The sequence below is a fragment of the Puma concolor genome, chromosome B3, assembly GCF_028749965.1.
Source record: "Puma concolor isolate L17-30 chromosome B3, mPumCon1.1.hap2, whole genome shotgun sequence".
NCBI classification, from domain to species: domain Eukaryota; kingdom Metazoa; phylum Chordata; class Mammalia; order Carnivora; family Felidae; genus Puma; species Puma concolor.
The window spans coordinates 95913761-95941269 of record NC_141672.1 but is presented as its reverse complement, the minus strand read 5'-3'; the positions used below and the strand labels follow the sequence as shown (position 1 = coordinate 95941269).

The following is a 27509-nucleotide window of genomic DNA, read 5'->3' as shown; positions in this document are numbered from 1 at the left end:
CACTAGTGATTTAGGACTAGGGTGACTAAGGCGCCTGGGTGGCTCAGTTGGTTGAGTGTCCAACTCCAGCTCAGATCATGATCTCGCAGTCTGTGAGTTTGAGCCCCGTGTCAAGCTCTGTGCTGACAGTTCAGAGTCTGGAGCCTGCTTCAGATTCTGTGTCTCCCTCTCTCTCTCTCTCTCTCTGCCCCTTCCCTGCTCGTGCTCTCTCTCTCTCTCAAAAATAAATAAACATTTAAAAATTAAAAAACAAAAACAAAAAACGGAATAGGGTGACCAACTTGTCTCAATGTGCCTGGCACTTTTCTCGTTCTAGCACTGAAAATCAGCTGTAAGGGAAACCCTTCAATCCTGACAAGTCAGAGCAGTTGGTCCCTGTACTCAAAAGACAGAAAGAATTCTGACCAAATAAATTCTGACCAAATAAAACTGGGAATTGCTACATCACTTTTATCCACCTGAGTCACTGCCGCAGTAACAAAACAAACTACCACAAACAGTGGCTTAAAGCAACACAAATTTATCGTCTTCCACATCTAGAGATCAGAAATCTCTAAATAGGTTTTACAGGACTAAAAATCAGTGTATCAGCAGAGCTGAATTTTTTTTTTCCTAGAGGCTCGAGGGGAGATTCTGCTCCCTTTCCTTTTCCAGCCTCTAGAAGCCAGCCACATTCCTCGGCTGGTGGCTCCCTCCTTCATCTTAAAAGCAAGCGATCACGTCACTCTGACCCTCTACTTCCATCATCAAATCCGTTCTCTGGCCCACTCTGTCCTGCCTCCCTCTTTCACTTTGAAAGACCCTTGTGATTCCGGGCGCCTGGGTGGCTCAATCAGTTAATCGTCCGACTTCAGCTCAGGTCATGATCTAATGGTTCGTGGGTTCAAGCCCCACATCGGGCTCTGTGCTGACAGCTCAGAGCCTGGAGCCTGCTTCAGATTCTGTGTCTCCCTCTCTTTCTCTGCCCCTCCCCCACTTGTGCTCTGTCTGTCTCTCTCTCTCTCTCTCAAAAATAAACAAACACTTTTTAAAAAGAAAAGACCCTTGTGATTATATCAGGCTCACTGGATGATCCAGTGTAATTTCTCCATCCCCAAATCCTTAACTTCATCACATCTGCACAGTCTCTCTTGCTGGGTAAGGTAACATATTCTCAGGTTCCAGGGACTGAAATGTGGACACCTTTGGCAGCTGGAGGGTCACTGTTCTGCCTACCACACCCAGCGTTCTCAGAGAGTTGAAAACACCTTCATGTGTTAAAGGAATATTGTTAAGTCTCACAGGAAAAGAATCTTTTAGCATTGCCTGACCCAGTCCTGTCCACACTTACTTGATCAAGAAAGAAGCTCTTTACCCCCAAAGAGCACTTATCATCTCATGGAATGCAGCTGCTGTCACAGAAGGGGAGAATTCAATCTGGTTGTGCGTACCGCCGAGAGTCCAGAGACTTTCCATGTGATATGCAGATGAGGACAGTTTTGAGGAAATTCATTTATAGATCCAATTCCTCTTCCTCATTTCAGTACATACTCTTTTCTACACTTACCTGCCTGACAAACAACATGAGGTCAAGGCAGGGTGGACCTGTCTTCTTTCCGCTATTTTCGTCAGAGGCCACAGCCATTAAGAATCGTATCAGGACAGTATATTACCCTGGGTGCAAAACCTCCCTGGTCAGACACAGGGATGATGTGAAACTCTGGGGTTGGCGATGCCTCTTTGAAGCAAGACGCTATAACCTACCTGCCCCCTACCCATCTCATTTGAAGCTGCATTTCCAATAAAAATTTTCCTTTTACATTTAGTATTTGTCAACATTTTAATATTTCATATTGTGTGCTAAAATGAAATAACTCACTCCAGAGGAAATGCTTTGAGGCTTGGAGATTTATGGTTACCAGAATCATCTTTTAATTTAAAATTTCAATTTGTATGCATCCTTTGACTGTAGAGAATTATGATGAATTGGTCAAATAAAACACTTTCAAGCATAAAAACATATTAAGTTAAAGTTCTCTGGGTGTCATGGAAAAGAGATAGTTTCAAAGGGAAAAAAAGAACAATGTAACATTTCTAAAGAAGAGCTTGCTCCTGTCACTCTAAAATGGACAATAATGTCCTATCACTGCCAGTGTTTATGTTATGTTGGACATATTTAAAAGAATGATATAGCAGGCTAATTTTAAATATCACTCATATAGAAATCATGTCTATTAACAAATTATAACTATTTAAACTTAAGGTGAAAAATATGGCTGCCAAGTTAAATATGCAAGGAGGGGGGCGCCTGGGTGGCGCAGTCGGTTAAGCATCCGACTTCAGCCAGGTCACGATCTCGCGGTCTGTGGGTTCGGGCCCCATGTCGGGCTCTGGGCTGATGGCTCAGAGCCTGGAGCCTGTTTCCGATTCTGTGTCTCCCTCTCTCTCTGCCCCTCCCCCGTTCATGCTCTGTCTCTCTCTGTCCCAAAAATAAATAAACATTGAAAAAAAAAATTTTAAAAAAAAATATGCAAGGAGGTACGTAGTTTTTCAAAACCCTTAAGGGAATATATGAGCAAAAACGGTGGCAGCTACTGGTCTAGAGAAAAATGTTGGGAATGCTGGCAGGGGAAAGAGCAGTGTTTGGAATCAGGCTCGCAGAGGAGCCTTGGTTAAAATGCCAGCTTCACCCAACAGAGTTAAAACCATGAAGCGTCTGGCACAGAGCCAGCCAGTGCTCCCTTCCTGCCACCAGGACCTGCCAGGTGCCATCAGTGTGTGAGGCACTAGGCATACAGTAGGGCTTCGACACCCGTCCCTGCTCGCACAGAGCTCACATTCTGGTGGACATGCATGTATTTGATCTGCCGCTTCTGTGTGGGTACATGCTTGCTGCATTTCTTTTCTTTTCTTATTTTTAATGTTTATTTATTTTGAGAGGGGAGGAGGGGCAGAAAGAGAGAGAGAGAGAGAGAGAGAGAGAGAATCCCAAGCAGGCTCCAAGCTGCAAGCGCAGAGCCCAACTCAGGGCTCAGTCCCACACCCATGAGATCATGACCTGAGCCGAAATCAAGAGTCGGACACTGAACCAAGTGAGCCACCCAAGCGTCCAAGCTTGCTGCATTTCTAAAGAGTCTCTTACTACTCTTATTCTCAGGCAGCTTTTAGGAGCTGTATCTATAAAGAAATGACTCATTTTTTTTATATTCTAGAAGAGGTCCTTCTAAATTCCATTGTTCCCTTCAGAATAATCACCTGAGGAGGCATACGCTTATTTTAGTGACAGGGCCACTACTCAAAAGTCTTTAAGCCTCTGCTGTGGGATTGACTTCAAAGCATACAGCACAATCTTCTGAACATTCTTAATACTTGTAAATGTTTGTCTTTGTGGGGGGCGCCTGGGTGGCTTAGTCAGTTGAGTGCCTTGACTCTTGGTTTCAGCTCAGGTCATGATCACATGGTCATGGGATTGAGCCCCGAGTCAGGCTCCATGCTGAATGTAGAGCCTGCTTGGGATTCTCTCTCTCTCCCTCTGCCCTTCCCACCCTCACAAAGTAAATAAATTTTAAAAACATATATTTGTCCTTGGAATACAAATTGGTGTTTTGGGGAACAGGTTATTCACACAAAGGTCTGGTGACCCTAGTAGGTGGTCAGACTGGGTAGGAATATTTTTTATGACAAACTCTAGGAGGGCATAAATCAGGCACTCTGGGCTTTCTCATGGTAAAGAATAGTCAAGAGATGCTGTTTGTTCCCTTTGTACCTAGACTGAAGGAAAAAGCCCACCCACGTCAGGGTCACTTGACTGTGAAGTTGCTTGAAGACTCTACGGTTTCAAACTTTAGGGAGAGAGCTTCCTGAGCTGTAGGAAGCCCATGGTACCTACTACCTTACTGCTGATGATCCTGCCACAGCAACCCCACTCCAGGCCATGCCCCTCGGGGCCCGCATCTAGAAGCCTGAGAGCAGACGTAGCTGTCTCGGAAGGACCCAGGACCGAGGGAGCAAGGCTGGGCCAGTCGTGAGGGGGCCATGTGGGTGCAGGAAGTGCACACAAGCCTTGTCTGAATTGTGTCGGAGTGTTTATTGAGTGTCTGTGAGACCTGAGCATTAATCACAGGTATTAATCACTGTCCACTGAGAAAACGAGTCCAGGATGGGCAGAGGGTGTGGAATATGAGATGGGGCGGACAGGCAAAGATTTCAGAACATGGCACGTGTGGCCATCTGTCTGTCTGCTCTGCCTATCGTATCTGTCACTTACATGTGGCCACAGAATGCTGGATAAAATCTCTCTGGATCCTATAAAGGTCCTCAATTCTCAAAGGAAAACTGTTTTTTTAAGTATAAATTTGCACTGTATTTTACTGCTTCCTTATTCTTCTGCAGTGTTTCTCTGTATTTTACTTAGCAGACACCATTTCATCCCTGTGCCCAGAACTGAACTAGGTGCTGTGGGAGACACTGTCTCAGTCCTTAGGCAACTTGAATCACCTTGGAAGACAGGCATACATACTGCAGAGTAATGGCCAGCGGGTTTCAAACGTCAGCTCTAGCTAATAGGTGACTTCATGGAGTATTTTATCAAATCTAAGACACTGTGAATTGTAAGATGTTGTTTCATGTGCTCTTAAGAAAGAAAAATATGCTGCCAATTAAATTGTGAATGACTGTTTTCTTTTTATTCATAAATTTTATACTTCTTGAAAGATTCTTTTTGGACTTGCTTAGACAAGTGTTATTTTTAACATATATTACTCTTGTTCACTCATGAAGTAGAACATAAGAGAGAAATAAATTGGCTTTGGTTTTTCTAAGCTGCTTCACATTCAGGGTACTGCTCATCTGAAGTATCTTTGACTTGCTGTGGTCAGTGCATGTGTTTCTCATGCAGCGCCCTTCTGTTCCCTATGCCAACGGAGAGCGTTGGAGAGGCAATATTCCTTCGAGTACTCTTGACTTCTCCCAAATCTCTGGCTCCTACTGTGCAAATTGATGCGCATATAATGACAACCACAGCACAAGTGCCACCTGGCAACAGTGACTGTAAGACACATACCAATTTCCAAGATACCGAACATGAAAAAAATACACCATAGACTCAAAAAATAGATTCTGAGACTCCGTCAAAAAGACTGCCATGATCAACTGCCCATGTCTTCCCTGGGAATGGTGTTGGCATCAGTGCTACATTCTTGTCATTAAACAGTAATTTGCACAACTGGTTAGTTCTCTGTGAGCTAATAGGGTCAGGAAGGCGTTATGCATGAAGTAGGTCTAAAAAGGTGCGATTTCGGGTGCCTGGGTGGCTCAGTCAGTTAAGAGTCCAACTTCAGCTCAGGTCCTGATCTCATGGTCCATGAGTTCAAGCCCCACGTCGGGCCCTGTGCTGACAACTCAGAGCCTGGAGCCTGCTTCAGATTCTGTGTCTCCCTCGCTCTCTTCCCCTCCCCCACTCACACTCTGTCTCTCTCACTCTCAAAAATGAATATTTAAAAAAAAAATTTTTTAATGTGCTATTTGGCCTGGACAAAAGGAAACCACTTCCAGAGAGGGAAGAGTGCAAGATAGAAGGCTCAAGAGGGTAAATAAGCATGTCATGTGGAGAGGACGGTGGAGGGATCCCAGGCTTTGGTGGGGTTTGATTAGGGAGTTGTGGGGTATAAAAGGCATGAGTCTTTGCCCTAAGAACATATTCGTGTGTTTCACTTGTAGAAGACACTAATGGTTCTCATATTTCTATAACTTTTCTTTCTTTCCTTACTATAGGTCCTGATGTTTTTAGTTCAAAGAGCCTTGCCCTTCAAGCTCAGAAGAAGATCCTGAGCAAAATAGCCAGCAAAACTATGGCAAACATGTTGATTGATGACACCAGCAGTGAGATCTTTGATGAGCTCTACAAAGTCACTAAAGAGCACACCCACAGCAAGAAGGAAGCCCACAAGATCATGAAAGACTTGATCAAGGTGGCAATCAAAATTGGAATCCTCTACCGGCACAACCAGTTCAGCCAGGAGGAGGTTGTTATCGTGGAGAAGCTCAGGAAGAAGCTGAACCAGACGGCCATGACGATCGTCAGCTTCTATGAGGTGGAGTACACCTTTGATAGGAACGTGCTCTCCAAGCTTCTGCATGAGTGCAAGGACCTGGTGCATGAACTGGTGCAGCGACACCTGACACCCAGGACCCATGGGCGCATCAACCACGTCTTCAACCACTTTGCCGACGTGGAGTTCCTCTCTACCCTTTATAGTCTGGATGGAGACTGTAGGCCCAACCTCAAGAGAATTTGTGAAGGAATCAATAAATTGCTAGATGAGAAAGTCCTCTGAATGCCTTCTCTCCTCCTGGACTTTGCCGAGTTCCAGTTCTAGTACCCAATGTGGTCCAGGTTAGAAAAAAGAAACCCGGAAACCCTTGTCGAAGACGCCCATGTTCTGTCCTATTCGCCCATCTGATATTGATGCCAGATTGCACTCAGGTGTGTTTATCCCCTGAGCTCACTGACGAGGTCTGTTCTTCAAATCACCTTGGCTCGCCAACCCAAAGGACATTTCATTTGTTCTAGGCAGAAGGCTGCTATGCTCCTCAAGGTGAGCTCAGTGCATCTTGGTGGAGTGGAAGGAGCCCTGGACCAGGAGTTGGAGGACGTGGATTTGGTTCCCAGCTTCACCAGTACAACCATCCTCGGGATCCTGGAACCACAATGCCCTCCTGCCTACCTCCCAGGACTGCTGTGAGGTTCAAATGAGACAATGTATGTTCCCGCTTTTAAAAACTCTAACGTAAGCTCTTATTATTTTCTCTCTGGAGTGTGAGAGGGATCAACCTGGATCTAGACTACTAAGCAGAAGAGAAGAAAAGAATAATGGTATCTAGTAGGCCGGGTTTACAGTCTGTCTCTAGATGTGCTGTTTCAAACACAGATGAATACACAGGTGTGAAGAAGTGTAGCTGCAAATTGGAAAAATGTTTTCCAAGAGTTGTGTTTTTTAGGTCTTAGATGTAGGTTTATGATCCTGCAGAGGGAATCTTTCCAGCAGGGTGGGGGTATGGAGAGTTTCTCACTCATAATGCAGGAGCAGGGAAGTGTGTTCCCTGTGGGAGAGGCCTCTCCCTCCCAGGGGCCACCGTGAGGTGTGGGAGGGTTTATCCCAGCAGCACAGGAGAGCTGGGCAGCACGAACCCCTATCCATCTCTCTTGGCCTTTCACAGACACATTGTGCTATTTTCTTTGGTTCGTTAATAAATTGAAACCCTTCAAACAAGAGGTTTTGGAGTTGTGATTCAAAAATAAAATACCTTGGAATTAGATGCAGTGTTAAAAATAATGGAATTGAGGGGCACCTGGGTGGCTCAGTCAGTTAAGTGTCGGACTCTTGATTTTGGCTCAGGTCATGATCCCAGGGTGCTGGGATCGTGCTCCATGTTGGGCTCCATGCTGGGCGTGCAGCCTGCTTAAGATTCTCTCTCTGCCCCTCCCCTGTGTGCACTCACTCGCATACTTGCACACATTCCCTCTCTCTCTCTCTCTCTCTCTTTAAAAAGAAGAAGAATGGGATTTAAAGGCAGACAACGAAGAGCAAGAACTCTGCACTCAGACCCTAAGGGGCAGTGTGGGAGGCAGGAAGGGTGAGGGTGCAGGCAGCTGCTCATGGACATGTGACCAACCACCTTCTCTGAGCGTCTCCCAGCCTCACTTTCACACTGTGGCTTCTGACATTTTCATCAATTCTTAACAAATCTCAGGACAGTGTATTTACTGCCTTCTCATGTTGTCTGCAGGACACCACTTTAGGAGACTTGGTCTTCCTGCATCACCTCCCATGCTGCTCTGCTTCTTATACCTGATGATATTATAAAAAGACATTAGCTCAGCCCATGGCTCATCCCATCCAGAGATGGTTTGAGGATGTGAAATGGCATCCTGTGAACCTACAGTGGCCACTCAGCCTCAACTGGCTCCTGTGTCAACATCAGTGCAAACCACCAGTTAAGTTCTTCAGTTACCAGCACTCAAAATTAGCTCATAGGAAGGGTGTTTAGTAGGGAAAAGGGAACAGTTAAGTCAGCCCCCAGCCCCTCCTCACAGACCTGAGGACTGAACGATGATGCCCTGTGCACATGCGGGCTGGGGAGGTCATTGGCCATTCTGGCAATGGAAGCCACCAGTGGCAGGTTCCTTCCTTCCCACCTACCCACTAGGCAGCAAGCAGCCCAGAGATAGCTGAATTTTCACATACAGAGTCTTCAATGCCTGCCTTGGTCCACTCGTCTGATTAAGGACTGCTTTCTAGTTTGAGGGATGGCTCCAGAAGCAAGTTCTTTTTTCACTAAGTAGGTGGACCCACCCAGAGAATTCAGACCCACAAGGAATGCATGGAACTATCTTCTGTTCATCTGAGACACAGCAGGGAAGAAGGCAGGATCAGGTTCTCCTCACTTGGCCGGTCATTAGCACACATTAGTTTCTGACAGTCCACGAGTCCCTAAGGAAACCGAGTCCTCCTTGTTCTCATCAGAGAAGGATCAGCACTTCCACCAGCACGTCTCAGCAAGTGCAAAAGCAGAGTGTAGACCAAAACATGTTCTACTGGCCTAAACCTCCCCACTGAGGCAGCCAAGGGGCTCTCTACTGCAGGACCAGCTGGGTGTATCTCAAAGTTATCAACAGTAGCACAGCAGGGGGGCGGGGGGCTGGGCTACCCAGGCAAAAGTAACCCACAGGCCTCTAAAAATAGCCAAAACCAATCCCATGTGTACATTTTAAATATACCACTGGCATATAAACTCAAGTGATTCTCGAGTTTCATCAACCAGCTGAAGGCTTACAAATTTCAGATACTTTACATAACAATCTAGTGACCAAAAAAAGAATCACATTATTAGTTTATCCTGAGGGCTCTACTCACATCACTCTGTGGCCCTGAAAGGCTATTTTGGCTGAAAAGAAAATACAAAGGAGACCAGCAGATGCTAGATGCTTTCAAAAACAGGACCCTGCACATGTGCATTTGTGCTCAGAACTCTATAAAATTTGCAATAATGAGAACCCACAAAGGCAAAGTGAGGATATCTACATTTAGGTGGCACCGAAAAGAAAAAGGATTTCAAGAGAAGCAATAATATAAAATCACTCAATTGATCAAGCCCCACATGAAGTTCAGAGAGCAAAGCCTGGCTCAGCAAATGAAGGGCAGAGACAGCACTCATTCTTTAAGAGGGGAGGGGCGCAGGAGCAGCCTGTCTCAGTTATCTGGAAACATCGCTAGGTCTTCAGCCATCTGTGAGCACTCAGCTCTGTCCCCTGGGAGGACGGCAGACTTACGCTGAAATCCCCAGCCCGCGCCTGGTTACGTGTCCCTCCTCATGCATCTGAGCACTGCAGAAACACATTTCCTGCCGGCTGCGCCTGCCGTGTGTCTGTGTTGCCCTTCCTCCCTGTGTTTGCATCTGTGAGTCTTGACACCCTCAGCAACTCCAGGTCTCTGCTCAGTGACAAATCAAAATGAAAAGACTTCTCCATCTGTGCTTCTCCTCCAAACTCCCATCTCCCCCATCTGTACATTTTTCAGAAGCAGATCAGTACATTTGCGGGCTGCTCAATGAACTTCTTACATCCATTTACATTTTAAAAAGAGAGAGCACAAATCAGGCCTGCATGCCCTCTGCCCATTATCTTTGGGTTTTGTTTGTTTGTTGTTTTTTTTAATTCAACATGGTCTCAGGTGTCAAGAGCAAAACTGATCAGTGAAAATTCTAGATCAGCCAGCTTTGGCTGTGAAGACATTGCATGAGCTGTCCGTCAATGGACTGGGAGGTTGACAGCAGAGTCATAAATCAGATGGCCTTGAAGGAGAGGGTCCCCAAGGCCCTCCCAACTCAGAATTGTGTGGCCACTTTCCCTTGTTTAGTCTAACTGTACTGTGGGGGCCACCAACCAGGCCCACCCCCTGCTCATTCTTAGAGGGAGGTCTTTTTTGTTAGGGGGAAGACTCTTCCACAACCCTGTTCCCCAAAATGGCATCTAGGAATCACTGAGAGTTCTGGTTTTGGGGGGGGGTGGGGGCGGGAAGGAGGATTGGTAGCCAGGGAGAGAGAAGAACTCTCCCATGAGTTCTAAAGGGAGTTTGGGATTTCTGTTTCATTCTGACGACTTTATTTTTGAGACAGACAGAGACAGAATGTGAGCAGGGGAGGGCAGAGAGAAAGGGAGACAGAATCCAGAGCAGGTTCCAGGCTCTGAGCTGTCAGCACAGAGCCCCAGGCGGAGCTCGAACTCACAAACTGCGATATCATGACCTGAGCCGAAGTCAGATGCTTAACCGACTGAGCCACTCAGGTGCCCCTTCATTCTGACGACTTTAAAAAAAAAAAAAAAATCAAAATCGATCTAAGTACCTTCTGAATCTTGTGGGTGACGCCACCTAGCCTCAGGGTCTGAGATTTCCTGTATTTACACTTTCATGCTGAATGATCAACTCAAGTGAAATAATCTAACTGAATGTATCTTTTTTATTATTTTTTTTTAATATTTATTTATTTTTGAGAGAGAGAGCGCGAGTGGGGAAGGAACAGAGAGAGGGGGGCAGAGGATCTAAAGCAGGCTCTGTGTTGACAGCAGAGAGCCCGACATGGGGCTCAAACTCACAAACTGTGAGATCGTGATCTGAGCCAAAATCGGATGCTTAACTGACTGAGCCACCCTGGCGCCCCTAACTGAATATATTTCTGCAACTAGGTGGATCTGTAAGTCTTCAGGGTCCATGGGTTCTCAATTTTGAGAATCATTAGACAACATGTGAGAGTGTAGGCTTGCAGAGAATGAATGTCACATTGCCCTTAATGGTGACTCACAACAGGTGCAGGATGAGCCAAGTGTCTGGGGGACACACAGGCCTGCTGCAGAAAGAGGTGGACTCCCACATGCCCTGCCTGCCCTTTGGAACTGGCCAGCACAGTCTACCACACATAAACCAAAGAACTGACCAGCCCATCCTGGCAATCCTAATAATGAAACTCAGAGGTACAAGAGAGGCCATCACTAGACACACCAGGCACTGCTCCTTCCAAGGAAGGGAACAGAGGGAAAGCCTTGCAGAGAAGAGAAGTCACTTGTGCCCACTCACACGCTATCTCAGTTCCAGATTTACTAGAGTGCAGACTCCCAGGCATCAAGAGTATCTGTGGTTCTGGGATCCCAGGAGCTAATTCCTTGGCTGAGCTTAAGAACAAGGCACATGGCACTCAGGTACTGGTGGCATCGAATTCCTCACCACCCAGAAGAAGGAAGAACCAGCCAGAGTAAGCATTCTCTCACACTCCACCCCAGCAAGCCCCTCGGTGCTATCATTTGCCTTCCTTGTCCTTCCTTTGCAGAGCTGGGGCAGGTCTCTACAGAGCAGGGTCCCGGCCACCCACCCAGGCAGCCAGAGTTTGGGCAGCCGGGCCCCCCAGGCCGTGGTATAAAGCTCCTCCTTGCCGACTGCCAAAGCCCTTCTGGACCAGTTCCTAGGACAAAAGAGTCTGGGGTTTGGCTCCCAAGAAGAGGCTGGATGGACGCCAGAGGTTGGCACAGAGCAAATGCTGGACGCTAGCCGGGGAGCGGCAATTCGTTATGTTGTGGAGGGAGAAAAGCACTCTTCCAGGCTCTTTTGGGAGGAGCCTGTGGGCTGGTCCCCTCTGTGTGACTGGGATCCTTCCACCTCCTGGAGCTGCGTTTCCTTGAGGAGAGGGTCTTACTGAAGTAAGTGGTGGGATGGGGCTGCCCCCACTTTGTGGTTCAGAAACAACTACAACTCGATTTTAGAACTAGATGGTGGGTTTGGTTTTGGGGAGACAGGTATTTTGGGGGTTTTCTGTGGCTTTCATAGTGCAAAGCGCAGAATATGGGATAAGCCATGAGTCAGAAGGTTTAGTCTCAGTTCACAAGCTTACTTGGTAACTTCCTTGCACTTCACCTCTCTCGGGCCGTAAATGCAGACAGAGTTGCACAAGATCTCCAAGAATCAAGGGGCACCCGGGTGGCTCAGTTGGTTAAGCATCCGACTTCAGCTTGGGTCATGATCTCACGGTTCGTGGGTTCGAGCCCTGCGTTGGGCTCTGTGCTGACAGCTCAGAGCCTGGAGCCTGTTTTGGATTCTGTGTCTCCCTCTCTCTGACCGTCCCCCGTTCATGCTCTGTCTCTCTCTGTCTCAAAAATAAATAAACGTTAAAAAAAATAAAATAAAATCTCCAAGAATCCTTCTAGTGCCATAGTTCTGTGTTCTGAGCATCACAGGAGAGAAACTGGGCATTTCATCCTTGTAGGGTTCTTAGAAGGGAGACTATTCACTAGTTAAATGACTGAGAAATAACTTCTTGATGATCCCCTTCAGGACTTTTGATCATACATCTAAGTTCATGATTTCAGAGGGAAAAGCTTTAGGCTAGAAAATGCAGGGTAAAAGGAAGACTCTGTAAGGAACAGAGAACAGAACCATGTGGGCCTGGGTAGAAAGCCAGTCAGTCACCAGCTTAGCTAAAGCCCACTGGGATGCAATGTCAGGACCAACCCTCTTCTGAGACACACATTGCAAATTGAGATGTGTCAGACTCAGCAATGTATCTCTGTAGAGATAACAGGGTAATAAGCAAAGTTGTGAATAAGGCATTACTGATTTGAGTCAAATATTATAGGAAATTATCAGTATATTAAATTAAGATTAAAATCAGTATTTTAATTTTAAAGTATATCAGTAAAGCCATTCCCCAACAAATGAGACTCTGGAGTTCTCAGACCTTTTTTCCCTCCATTTATATGGAAAACACATTGTGTCACTGAAACAACACTATCTTTATTTGTATATACAAATAGCATTCTTTGAAACATCTTTAACATGTGGCTTTAGAGAATATATTTCATGCACCACAGTGTAACAAACTTCTTCTTTAGACAGCTTTATTGAGATATAATTCATAAAACATACTATTCACCCATTCAGAGTGCACAATTTGTGGATTGGGGCATATTCACAGATATGTACAACCATACCCACACTCAGTCTTAGAACATTTTCACCCCCTCAGAAAGAAACCTGGTGCTCTTTAGCTATTACCTCCCTCTCCTACTCAGGCCTTACTAGCAATATAAAAGTTGCACTTCCCCTGCCCAAATATCACAATAACGATTTCTCAATTGCACTACAGTCATAGAGTCAGAGCAAGCACATCCCAAAGGCATCATGACTAAGACTCACACTGAACCAGGTTGTTCCTCAATCATCATGGGTGTTGCTCCCATTAGAACAAGCCTCAGCAGCCTTTTGATGGGTGGCCTCTGTGGGGAGGTGGGTCTGGCTAAGCGTGAGGATGGCAGGCAGACTGTGAGAGACACCTGAAGTTGGCAGCTCCCTCATCATTTTGCTGCCCCATCACTGGACACAGAGGCAGTGGCCATGTGCTGGGGTGCCACAGAAGGAGCTCAGGTATCATGTGGGACAGAGGGCCTTGAAGTGTAGACCATGAACTATCTGCATCAGAATTCCCAAGGACAGGAAATGGTTCCTTTAAAAATGCACAGTCCTGGGATCCACCCCACCACCCCCCCCCAAACTACCGGAGCCAAATCTCTGGAGATGGGACTTGGGAATCTGCATGATGAACAAACCCCCTGGTGATTTTTAGACACATAAAGTTTGCTGACCCCAGTGTAAAGAGCTCAACTTGAAATCCATTCCATCTCTATGCTTCTCAGAGGATGTAATTGTTTTTACCTCCTGCCTCTTCTGGCTTTGAAACTGAGTCCATCACATTCTCCCTTTGTGTCCGTGAGTCCCCCGATACTTGCTGTTCTTCTCACATATTCCATCACCCTGGGGCTATCACAAGGCCTGTCCTCACCGGCTGCCCGAAGGACAGCTGTCTTCACTGCAGTGGACACCGTCCGTTATCTCCAGTGCCGAGAGCCATGGGAACCATGGGGAAGGTGGCATGAGATGGCCATGCTGTCCTGGCCATGCCGTGAGTTTCACATTTGCCATGTTTTTTCTACTCCTCATCTCTCAATTAATGAAGTACCTTCTAAGGTGGCTGTCTGAAAATTTCCTCCTAAGGAAAATGACCTGGGACGCTAGTCTGGAAATAGAATTTTCAGAATTATATTTGGTCCAGTTGCTTCAGGAAGAATAAGAGTCCCTCGGGGGCATGTTAAAGATGCATCCTCTGCTAGGCCCCTCTTCAGCCCCTTTTCTTTCTGAGGACCCCTCTCCAGCAATGTAGGATGGCCTGGAAACACCATTGAGGGGCAGGGCTACTCCTGGAACCAGGACCTAAAGGGAGCAGAAAGACCTGCCTTTCTCTCAGCTAGTGGAGAAATAAATGATCTTAAAGTCAAACATGGGCTCAGACCAGCCATGCATGAGACTCCCAGAGGAAGGAATAAAGGAGCCAGGGCACACAGAGACACAGGGAAGAGGCTCCCAGGCACATGGGGGTTTGGTCCCATGTGATTGCAAGCTGATGAGGGCTACCCAACCCCTTCAGTGTTCTCTATCCAGGTTCTCTTGCACCAAAGGGGAGCTGGCTTTTTGCCAGAGGAAGAAAGATGGAGCCTATAGCCAATGAAACAAAAAAGGAATGAAGGGTCTCCAGCTGTGTTGTGGGGGTGGCACTGACAGGCCTCCCCAAAGATCCATGTACCCCACACTCTGGGGCCACTAGCACAGGGCAGGACTAAGGTGCTGGTGTACCAGGCACTTCCTAGCTGGGGTTGAGTAAGGCCCTACAAAAGCGAGGGCTCACCCCAGACTTCTTGCCTCTGATCTGACAATGGCAACTCATTTTTGGAGAGACCAAACCAGGTGTTGGTTCAGATTATGAGGCCATACCCTGATTATTCCCCAAATTCAATTAATGAAACTGATTTCATTGAAATCAATGGGCTGCTTCCCTCCATCTTACATAGATGGAGGCCACTTCCCTCATCATTATCTGTCAGGGGCAGAGAATTCAAAGTATGTTTCCCTCTTGCTTCTCCACACCACAGCAGCCAAATTCACTTTTTTCCCTCAATGTTTTTACTGTTATAAAATACACATAACATAAAATTTACCATCTTTACCATTTTTAAGTGTACAGCTCAGTGATATTAAGTATATTCACATTGTTGTACAACCATCACCCCAATCCATCTACAGAACACTTTTCACCTTGTAAAGCTGAAACTTTATACCCATTAAACAATAGCTCCCCATTCCCCCTCCCCCGGTCCTTGGCAAGCACCATTCTACTTTCTGTCTCTTTGATGTTGACTAAGTATCTCAAATAAATCTCAAATAAATAAATCACATAGTATTTGGTTTTTTGTGACTTCTTTCAGTTAGCATAGTGTCCTCAAGATGTATCTATGTTGTAGCATGTATTAGAATTTTCTTCCCTTTTAAGGCTGAATAATATTCCATCGTGTATCTATATACCACATTTTGCTTATCTGTTCATTCATCCATGGACACTGGTTGCTTCCACATTTTAGCTATTGTGAATAATATTGTGAACATGGGTACAAATACCTCTTTGAGACCTGCTTTCAATTATTTTGGATTTACACCCAAAAGTGGAATTGCTGGATCTTATGGTAATTCTATTTTTTATTTTTTGAATAACTACTATTCTGTTTTCCACAGCCGCTGTTCCATTTTACATGCCCACCAACAGTGCACAAGGGTTACAGTTTCTCCATATCCTCACTAACATTTGTTATTTTCGGGGGGGGGGGGGGCGCAGGTATTGACAGTAGCCATTTTAATGGGTGTGAGATGGTTTTGACTTGCATTTTCTTTCTTTTAATTTTTTTAAATGTTTATTTATTTTTGAAAGAGAGACAGAGCACGGGCAGGGGAGGAACAGAGAGAGAGGGAGACACAGAATCTGAAGCAGGCTCCAGGCTCTGAGCTGTCAGCACAGACCCCGATGCAGGGCTCGAACTCACGAACTGTGAGATCATGACCTGAAGTTGGACACTCAACCAACTGAGCCACCCAGGTGCCCCTTGGCCTGCATTTTCTTAGTGATTAGTGATGAGCATCTTTCATGTGCTTATTGACCATTTGTTTATCTTTGAAGAAATGTCTATTCAAGCCCTTTGCACATTTTTGAACTGGGTTGACCTTGCAATTGTTGTTTTTAGGAATTCTTTCCATATTCTGGGTATTAATCTCTTATCAAATGATTTGTGATTATTTTCTCCCAGTCTGTGGGTTGCCTTTTTACCATGTTGACAGTGTTTCTGATGCACAATTTTTTTGTAATTTTCATGAAATCTAGTTGTCTATTTCTTCTTTTGTTGCCTATGCCTCTGATGTCATATACCATGCATCATTGCCAAATCCAATGTCTTGAAGTTTTTGCCCTATGTATCTTCCAAGAATTTTATAGTTTTAGGTCTTACATTTAGGTCTTTTAACCATTTTGAGTTCATTTTATTAGCACTTTATTGTAGTCTTTGTTCAGTCTTTCACCTCGTTAATTCCTATCCTTTTTTGATGCTACTGTAAACAGAGTTGTTTCCATAACTTCCTTTTCAGATTGTTCATTGTTAGAGTACAGAAATGCAACTATGATTTCACCCACATGTAGAATTTAAGAAACAAACAGACGAACATAGGGGAAGGAAAAAAAAAAGAGTGAGACAAGCCATTAAGATACTTTTTTTTTCTTTTATGTTTGTTTGTTTGTTTATTGAGAGAGAGAGAAAGCACGCGCAGGAGAAGGGCAAAGACAGAGGGGGAGAAAGAGAGAGAATCCCAAGCAGGTTCCGCCCTGTCAGCACAGAGCCGAATGTGGGGCTCAAATTCACGAACCATGAGATCATGACCTAAGCAGAAACGAAGGGATGCTTAACTGACTGAGCCACTCAGGTTCCCCAAGATACTCTTAAGTATAGAGAGCAAACTGAGTTTGATGAGGTTGCTGGAGGGGAGGTGGGAGGGGATGGGTTAAATAGGTGATGGGTATTAAAGAGGGCACTTGTTATGACCAGCACTGGGTGTTATATGTAAGCGATGAATCTACCTGATTCTACCTGAAACCAATTTTGGCCATATATATTAACTAACTAGAATTTAAACTAAAAACTTGAAATCAAAAGGAAAAGAGAAGAGAAGAGAAGAGAAGAGAAGAGAAGAGAAGAGAAGAGAAGAGAAAAGAAAAAGAAAGAAGAAAAGGCAACTGACTTTTGTGTGTTGACTTTGTATCCAGCTACTTTGCTGAATTCATCTATAAGTTCTAACAGGTGTTTTGTTTTGTTTTGTTTTTTGTTTGTATGTGTTTTGTAGAATCTTTAGAGTAGCTGCTATTCTACTAAGAGCTGAAATTAACAAATTAACCATCCAAACCTTCCCCTGGAATTGCAAGCAGGGTGACTCCAGGATTCTAAAATAGATCAGACAGATTCTTCCGGCACAATTGTTGCCTAGCTGGGGAGATGGTTTGCTGGTGCTTCCTGGTCCACCACCTTCCCAGCATCCTCAATGGCACATTCACTCTTGGTTCTCCTGCTTATTCACCCCGTGCCCTATCATGCCTATATATGTATGACCTCCAGCTCTCAGGCTTCACCACCTGCATAGATGTTAAGACCACTGATGAGGCTGTGAGTTCTGCTAAGCAATGAATCTCCTGGATAAATCAGTCCAGGACAACCAAAGACCCTGCTCTTCCAAACTAACTTCTCTTCCTCCTCACCTTTTTGCAATCAGGAATCTTTTCACTCTTTTTTTTTTTTTTTTTTAAGAGAGAAAGAGAGAGTGTGGAGGAGGGGCAGAGGGAGAGAGACTCTTAAGCAGGCTCCATGCTCAGTACAGAGCCCAACACAGGGCTCTGTCTCACCACCGTGAGATCATGACCTGACCTGAAATCAGGAGTCAGTCACTCAACCAACCCAGCCACCCAGGTGCCCCACGTTTTCACATTTTTGCACAACTTTCTATCAATGTGATCAAAATCCCAAGAAAAGGAGAGGGATCTTCATGCTGTACGTATATGTATACCCATGTGGGGGACACAAGCACCTTCTTTTCAAATTCCTAAAACCACAGAAAAAAAGATTTTTTTTTTCAAAGTCCAATCCAGTTGAAAAATGTCCCAAAACTCTCTAAGCCACAAACAACAAGAACACTTGAAAGATTCTTGGTAGATGCTGAGCTTTCCAAGAGCCTGAACAAGGAAAACCGGCCCGTGAACACACGTGCTTGGTGCTTCTGAGGCTGGAGCAGGTCTTCTGCCCATTACCAGTTGGGAGAAGAATGGTGACATTTCACTTCCCACCCTTCATCCTGTTGCCTCTTGCCCTGAACGATACAGGTCTCATTGGTGGACTAATTATTGCCAGATTGATGTGAGGGGAGACTGCAGTTTGACTGGGCTGCTGAAACTGGGCCTTTGTAGGGAATGGCTTCCTCCTAACTCCCCTCCCCCACATCATAAATGCCAGGAAGAAAAGACCCACAGGGGAGTGGGTGACCCTCACGGTTGTGGCTGGCCAATTCCTCACTTGCCTGCAAGTTCCCAGAGGAAATGCAAACAAATCAGACCACACTTGGCTGCTGGCCAATGAATCTTTGAACTTCTTCAATAAAGTCTTTAAAACTTTGGTTCTGACCCAAATCTTTTGCTGCAACATAAAAACTGCTAGGCCTCAAGTCTCTCTGTTTAGGGAAACAGTGTGTCTGTGGCATTTGAATAAGGGTGTTTATCTCAGAGATGGTTCCTTGAGTTCCACCAGGTTCTATAGAAAGCTCACTGTGCCTCACTTTTCTTCAAACCTTCCTGAATATTTGGTGTGTTTCCCTCTACCCCTTACCTGTTGGGTGTGTTTACTTGTGACTATTCCTAATTCCATCCTCTTTCTGTGTAACCTCCAGTTGTGCTTTGTAAAAGGGCCCAGACATTGCTGAATTTCCACTGAAACCCAGACAAGAGAAAAACTCTCCAGCAGGAGGCATTTAAACGGTAGCTGGAGGCATTTAAACGGTACTGATTGAAAAAAATAAATAAAAAATAAAAAAATAAACAAACGGTATTGATTGGCCACCTGGTATTGACTATCCAAAGTGGTCCTGGAACTACACTGTTAAAAAAAAAAAAAAGAAAGAAATTTAAAGAATTGGTGACATATGCAATGCACTGTGTTTCTTTTATGCCAAAGTGTATATTAGATTGTTTTTTCAACCCCCCTAGTTGCTGCTTACTTCTGCAGCAGATAATATGGCAGATACCCGCCCTCCAAAGCCAAATCTCCTGCCCTTATAAACAGAAGTCACAGGAGGAGGGAGAACCAAGTTTTCCAGACCTAGGCATTCCTCTTAGCCCGTGTGTTCTCCAAATCAATACCCTTACTACGTCCACTTCCATACCATCCTGGAAATAAAATGGAGTCCACTTGGAGCCTTTGACAGGAAGTCTGGAAGAAAGGAGCTGCCAGCAAACCACTAAACAGTGATGTTTTAACTTCTATCCCCAATCTACCTACACAACATGGACATTCAAACAGCAGCCAAATGCTCCCTAGTGTGTCCTGAACTAGGCTTGAACCTCCTCAGCCTGAAATCTGCCTGCACCAAACCTGTAGAATATCCGGGAATCAACGGTATCAAGTTCCCCCAGAGCATCTCAAGTAGCTGGGAAAGGAGAGCAGGAGAGAATTCCAGACTCAAGGAAGGAAAAATACACAGATCATATGTTTTCAGAAAACTGGAGTGATCAGTAATTGTTAACCCATTTCCATAATCCATATAATTAAGGTGCTCTTAATTAACACCTTCACTGAGTCAGGCCCAAACTGTTAATTTTCACCTGAGTAACTTTTAGTGACAATTGATGGAAATCAACTCCATTTTGGAATTAATTTTCTCTTAAGGCACACTTCCAGATGTGTCACAGGGCATTAAGTGTTGTAAAATAGTGTTTTCTGTTATTTTATGAACTATTTTTTCTGTTTATTTATTTAAGAGAGGGAGGGGCAGAGAGACAGGGAGAGAGAGAACCCCAAGCAGAGTCCACACTGCCAGCGCATAGCCTGACGCAGGGCTCAAACCCATGAACCGTGAGATCATGACCTGAGCCAAAATCAAGAGTCAGATGCTTAACCAACTGAGCCACCCAGGTGCCCCTTTGTTATTCTTAAAGTGTCAGTATAATTTATACATACATAAGTGTGCTGCGTCTAGTATTTCAGGACAGCACCAAATCATTTATGATGAGGTACAGCATTAACCAGAGAAAAAGAGGCTCTAAAGAAAGAGGCTTGGGGCGCCTGGGTGGCGCAGTCGGTTAAGCGTCCGACTTCAGCCAGGTCACGATCTCGCGGTCCGTGAGTTCGAGCCCCGCGTCAGGCTCTGGGCTGATGGCTCAGGGCCTGGAGCCTGTTTCTGATTCTGTGTCTCCCTCTCTCTCTGCCCCTCCCCTGTTCATGCTCTGTCTCTCTCTGTCCCAAAAATAAATAAACGTTGAAAAAATAAAAATAAAAAAAATAAAAAAAAATAAAAAAAGAAAGAAAGAGGCTTGCTTCCCTAGTAGGCATCCTTCCTTTTTGGACTGGTGGCAACATACATCATCTCCTCCCCACCAAACAGGCTTACTTTAGCCACCCATAAAACAATTTCATATTCTTTCATAATATTTGTGGATTAAATGTGATACTTGGCCTCGTTTTGTTCAATTTTCATGTTCTTCTTACCGTTATATTTATATATTTACATGGAAACTTCTAAAATTGGCCAGAGCTCTGTTGGAGCAAATTCTGAGAGCAGATGAAATAACATATTCATAGATTATTTATGATGGTGTAACTTTCTAAAGTGCTATGAAATCAACTCATATGAAGATAATATTGCTAGTGCTGGTATTTATGGCAGTCATAAAAGAACGTGTTGGATGCCTATTTTGGGTAATGGCAGCTTTTAGGGCTTTAGAAGAGTCCCTCACTGTAGTCATTTTGTTTAACATTATTCTTCCCTCTGGGGAATTTCTGGATGGCTGTTTAAGAGGAGGCTGACCCTGGAGGGAGGCCGCCAGGGCTACATATATAAGGGGGTGCAGTCACTGTCACTTGCCCGGGTAAACAGTGGTTTCTTAGGTTGTCACATGTCCCATCCTGGGCTGCCTTGACTCTCACACATTGCTGGTGGGAATGTAAAATGGTGCGAACACTGTGGGAAACAGTGTGGTAGTTCCTCAAAAAGTTCAACATGGAGTCACCACATGACCCAGCAATTCCGAACCCTGCATCTGGCTCTGTGCTGACAGCATGGAACCTGCTTGGGATTCTCTCTCTCCATTCTCTCTGCCTCTCCTCTGTTCGTGTTCTCTCTCTCTCTCTCTCTCTCAAAAATAAACTAAAACAATAATAATCCAGATTAACAGGCAATAGCTCCTTGGTACCCTGAGGACCAAGACTACACACTCTAACTGGGAGAAGGTCCCTTCTGAACACCTTGCAGGCTCCTGAAGATACCCGTGTCCACACCCTCACTGCACTCTGCCTTCCAGATCGTTCCCCAAATCGAGAACTCCCCAAGGGCAAGGACCCGATCTCATTTTCCAGGACCTAGCACCATGACTGACCTATAAAAGAAAGGAAGGAAAAAAAGCGAAGGAGGAAAGAGCACCACTTTTGGTCAACACTGTTCTCTGTTCTGCAGCCCCGGTCCTTCAGGGATAGTGTTGCTAGAGAATGTGGGGTGTGGGGAGAACCATGGGAAGCCTGGCATGATGATCGGGCTTGCCCCCTCTCCTCTCTGTGCTTCAGGACTGGCAGCTGCGCCCTCCTGGACCAGCTAGTAAAGCCTCACATTAGGCTTCAGTCAGCTGGTCCATCCCCTGTGTCCCTAGACTCGCACCGCCTGAACTCTGGGCCTGCAACCCTAGGCTTGCTCCCAGCACTGCAGACAGGAGCTGGCCGTGTGATGATTCTACACCATGCCGTGCTGGGAGTAACCAGGGCACATCGGCTGAGAAACTATACTCAGGGGGTCCTCCTCAAAAGTTAGTGTGGCTGAAATAATTTTTAAAAAGATCTTTCAAATATAAACAAAATTGTTAATTTCAAACATGTTTATTTAATTAAATAATGATATATGTACCTCTGTATCTGTGTGTATGCTGGATTAATCTGCTTATCACTTATCTTCTGTGATGAGTGTTTTCCAATACAAAACTATAAAAACAGTACCAGTCATCAATGGTTGACTTGTTGAAAACAGTTTTCCTTCGGCTTTATAGTTACCTGCTTCAATTAAAGAAAATAATCACAACATTATTTAATTTACTGACCTAATTGCCAAATTACAAAAAAATTACTGTAATTTCTCCATTTTCTTTCGACTAGGTGGACTTCCAACATTCAGAATGGCTTCAAATATATAAGTAATCAAGAAAAGAAAAAGCAAAATATGTCTCTCTCCAGTAAGATAAAATCCCTCCCTGTGAAGGCTTGTCAATCTGCTCACAGAAGTTCTGGCATCCTCTAATTGGCAGAACTCCCAAGGGGCCAGCTGCTCCTCACCAAAGCCACAAGGTGTGGAAGAAAAAAGGAAAAAGGAAATAAAATAGGCAGAGGACATTCAAGGGCAGTCATAAAATCCCTCAAGTCCTAGATCTACTGCTAGGTATCTTTGGGACCTCATGCAAGTCACTTCAGCTCTCTGAGCCTCAGTTTCATCATCAGAAAATAGGAAAATACAAACAGGGGTTTGGGAGACTATAATATTGTTTGGAATCTGACCCAGTGGTGCTCAATAAAGGTTGCCTTGCTGTTGTGATGGCAAATTACTTTTCCTTGGAGGCCTTTTGGATTTAAATTAGGAGTAGACAGTCACTATGGATAGGAGATAAATCATATGATGAGGTAAAGCTGAGAGGTACTTGTAGTCTACAAGCTAGGAATCCCCTAATGTAAAGGAGGTTATTGTAAACTACATACTACTTAAGATAGAGAGGACAAATAGACTTAATTTTGAGTAGCAACTCAGATTAACTAGTAGTAGATGCCTGAAGTGCTATGTAGGAAGGATTCTGAAGCTAAGTCTTGAGTCCAGAGGCAGGAGTGATGTGACAGATTGCAACATCTGTCCTGATCTTAGAAAAGTGATGGCAAGTACCATTCCTGATCTTCTGTGCACAAAGGACCCACTTATAACGACTCTGTAGCTAACTTCAACAAAAGACACTCAGACAAGTAATAGTACTTCTTAAACCAAGAAATAATTTAGTTGAGAATCACTTCATTAAAAAAAAAAAATGTATGTCTCACAAAGAAAAATGCCAGTACTGATAAGATACATGGCATTACAGGGGCAACTCTTGAGGGATGTCCTACTTCACTGACTGAGGCCCCTGAAATCCAAGGAAGAGATTGGGAAAGGCGACTGTTGGAGAGCCCATGAACTGACATTTTCATTTATAAGTTCAATGTCCACAGAAACAACCATCTCCTCTACCCACCCTCCCCTAAAAAACCCTACTATTATGTACAAACTAGCAGTTCCAAGTCTACAGTATTCTCCCACAAAGAACATTCCCAAATACCACTCCCAGGGATGGGGCGAGTTCAGCTCATGCTGGCCTACCACCGAGCTCTCTGCCTGGGGCTGCTCCAGGCAGAGGTCAAGGCTGGTGCCCTCCTGACCTGTCTGGCTAGGTCTGTTGACAAGTCTTCAGAGGCTTCACAATGATGGCAAGATTTAAGATCCTCTTCTACTCCACTCTACCTTCTTGACCAGCACTTAGTGGCCACAATAAGGGGCTCTTCCTCTTAATGCTAATCACATCCCCTAATTGTAGGTACACTATCTTTAATAACCTGGCCAAACCTAAAACATACAGAGGAGTGTTCTGGTTCCGTGTCTACACAGAATGAAACATGCTTCTTCCTTCCAAATTCTATACTAAATTTGATCAAATGCCTCAGGAATTCTTAGAATAGGGTAGGAACATGTCCTTCATGAAATTAAAACCTAATTAAGGTACTACCTCTTCTGACCAAAAGCAACAAGGACGAGATTTAGCCTCCTGCCTTAAATAATTAGGAAACTGGGGAGATTATATGAAATCATGATTTTTAGAAATAGAAAAACAACCAGCACAACACTGATTTCCCTGAGAGAAGGGAAAAGAATAAGGCAAGCCCTGGGATTGTCCCAGCTTACTGCCTGAAGGCAGTTTCCAGGGCACAGGATAAGGAAGAAGAAGCCCTAAGATATCAAGAAGGCCAACATGGCTAGAATTAGAGATGGAAATAGTTTGTTTTTACCAAAGTGCCCTCAGAGATAGAGGTAGTATCCTCGGAAGGGTGTTGCCTTAATCGGGATAAATTAACCCTAAAGAGACTGCTCTGTACTCAGCCTAATATAACTTAAAGGCAAGTGAAGGGGTGGCTGGATGACTCAGTCGATTGAGTGATTGATTCTTTATTTCAGCTCACGTCATGATTCCAGGGTCCTGGGATAAAGCCCCACATGGGGCTCCATGCTGAGCATGGACCCTGCTTAAGATTCTCTTTCCCTTTGCCCTTCTCTCCCCTTCTAAAGTAAAAATTGAAAAAGAAATCTTAAACACAGTGTTGAAAGGATCAATCTGATACCAAGCAACTTTACTATGCACCAGAAGAAACTCCAACACTATTTAGAAAATAAAGTAAGGGGCGCCTGGGTGGCGCAGTCGGTTAAGCGTCCGACTTCAGCCAGGTCACAATCTCACGGTCCGTGAGTTCGAGCCCCGCATCAGGCTCTGGGCTGATGGCTCGGAGCCTGGAGCCTGTTTCCGATTCTGTGTCTCCCTCTCTCTCTGCCCCTCCCCCGTTCATGCTCTGTCTCTCTCTGTCCCAAAAATAAATAAAAAACGTTGAAAAAAAAAATTAAAAAAAAAATAGAAAATAAAGTAAAATCTGGCACCCAATAAGGTAAAACTCTAGTAAAACATTACCAAGCACACAAAAAGGCAGCAAAATATGACCAATAACCAGAGAAAATGCAATCAGTAGAAACAAACAAAGAGGGGAGCCTGGGTGGCTCAGTCAGCTGAGCATCTGACTCTTATTTCAGCTCAGATCATGATCCCAGAATTGTGGGATTGAGCCCTATGTCAGACTCCATGCCAAGCATGGAGGCTGCTTAAGATTCTGGCTCTAGCCCCCTCTGCTCCTCTACCTCATGTCGCAGACTCTGAATCTGGAGTTCTCTCTTGTCCAGCAAGACAGTAGACACAGAATTGAATACAAGAGAGGCTGATGTCCGGGAGAAGAGCCCCAAACAGGCTCTGTCTCTGTATTTATTGAGCTCACGAGATATTACCCACCTGGTGAACGTGAAGAAAACAAGATCTTACACATGTGCTGAACATGAAGAAAACAATCAGATATTAATCATTAACTTGTGCGTGTAAGAAGGGAAGTAATTTCCTACAGGTGATATAACAAGTTACTCCTGATCTCATTACAACATCTCGATAGCTAACCTCAGGCACTTTTGCCCCATGGTGGCAGCTTTCTGCCCTAAGCTTTTTTCTAACCCATTTATGTAAGTAGAACCTATTTCCCCACACCTCCGTTCACACTCTATCTTTTTTATTTTAGAGAAAGAGAGAAATAACAAAGATGCCAGAATAAGCCACCAAGGACATGACAACAGCTATTAAAATATATACTCCATGTTGGAAAAAAAAAAAAAAACATCGCCATGGTGAAGAAAGAAATTAAAGATATAAAAAAAGATCCAATGGAACTTCTGGAGATTAAAAAATATTATGTATGAATTGAACACATTAATAGCAGTTTAGACAAAGATGGATTAGACATAGGAAGGAGACAAAGACAAGAATAATCAAATTCTTCCAGAAGTGGAGGAAAATTCTCCATTTTAAGAAGATATAATTCTCTCTGAATTGCCATTAAAGTTTAAGAATAATGGATTTAATATCAGAATTAGCAAGCAAGGGATAGAATAATCACTGATTGTTTTTTCTAGATTTGGCCTTTATAGGACTATAAATTGAGATCTTAGTTGAAAGTTAGATCTATGACAGCACTATCCAATAGAAACATAATGTAATCACATATGAAGTTTAAATTTTCTAGTAGCCATATTAAAAAGAAACAAGTAAAATTAATTTTGATAATTCACTTTATTTGGTTTAATATATCTAAAATACAATTTCAATATTCTTAATATATAGTAGTATTTTACTTTTGCATGAAGTCTTTGAAATCCAATATTTATACTTAAAACACATTTCAATTTTATACTGAAAACACATCTCAATTCTGACTGGCCACACTTCAAGAACATCCAGATGAAGAGGTACATCAGGCAAAGTCTAAAAGGGTCCTGAGCACAGGAACTTCTGTCCGCATGGAAATGGGATGCCTCACCCACATGGAAGTTCATGAATCCTACTCAAGACTTTTTCTAGAACTTAATCTCCAGCCACCCTACCCCTCCCTTTTCCCTTCCCAGAGGTAGGTGAGTGGGGCTGAAAGTTCCAACTTGGGTCTTTCTGGTGACCAACCCCGTCGTGAGGCTCTGTAGCAATGCCACTGTAAGTCACTTGATGAGCATGAACTCGGATGTGCTTAAAAAGGCTTTTTATGAATAACAAAAGACACATCACTTCTGTGGATGAAGACTAGTCCAATATTTGGGTCCAAATCATTTCGTTTTTCCCACAGCTCACCGTAACTCTTCTGTTTAACCCCAGCAACTATTAATCAGTCAACTAAGATGAAAAAATAAATTCTTAACCTTGATCTATCAGGTCTTATACCTTGATCATCATTGGAGACCAGCTTGTTCCAGTCACTGGTTTTGCCCTCAACTTCATTAAATTATACAGTAGCAATTCAGACAAACACCTCTCCCTAAGAATATATCACACCTTGCTTCTGTTACTTCCTACCTGTCACACAACATAAAGGATGGAGTTGTACAATTAAACAGATTTCCAAGTACTTTTCTCTCACTGAAATACAAAAAATAATCTCTGGGCTCTAGTCTCCATCCATTTAGCACATGTCCTGCCAGACCTCATTAGGGAAAAACTTCCTAAGGCCAGCTATTTAGTGGTATCTGCAATATGTTTTGGGGAAGGAAAAGTACTCATCCACTTATAAAAATAGTTTAAAATAACTAAAGAAAATTGACTCTTCTCTTGGAAAGAAGCCCGCAATCTAGTTGCAACCACTTAGAAGAACTCACTACATTTGCAGCATTACAGATGCTCCAGAAAACTCACGGTGTTTGACATCATCTGTCTCTCCCCCATGCCCAAGCCCATCCTCCCTGTATCCAACTCACAATCTTTAAGTTCTCAGGGTTCTATGGACCCATCTTTTGGGTACCATCCTGTCTTGGATCCATGCACCTACCATAAAGTTTCCCACATGATGCATAGGAAACACATTTCCTTTTAAGTAATTCTGCTTCCTGCTACTTTATTCAGAACTGTTCTTTCCCAACTTTCCTGATGCTGTTGGCCTTATTAATTTATAGCTGTCCCTC

The 27509-nt window shown here is 44.2% G+C and overlaps 1 protein-coding gene across 2 annotated transcripts in view; it reads left to right on the top strand.

Annotated features, from left to right (window-relative positions):
• Positions 1-7252, top strand: part of TIPE3 (TNF alpha induced protein 8 like 3) — a 36433-nt gene extending 29181 nt beyond the window's left edge. For both annotated transcript variants that reach the window (XM_086710682.1, XM_086710680.1), the window contains exon 2: positions 5752-7252. In XM_086710682.1, the coding sequence (XP_086566808.1) occupies positions 5752-6314 (563 nt within the window). In that variant the 3' untranslated portion in view covers positions 6315-7252. The remainder of the gene's footprint in view (positions 1-5751) is intronic.
• Positions 7253-27509: the final 20257 nt, after the last annotated feature.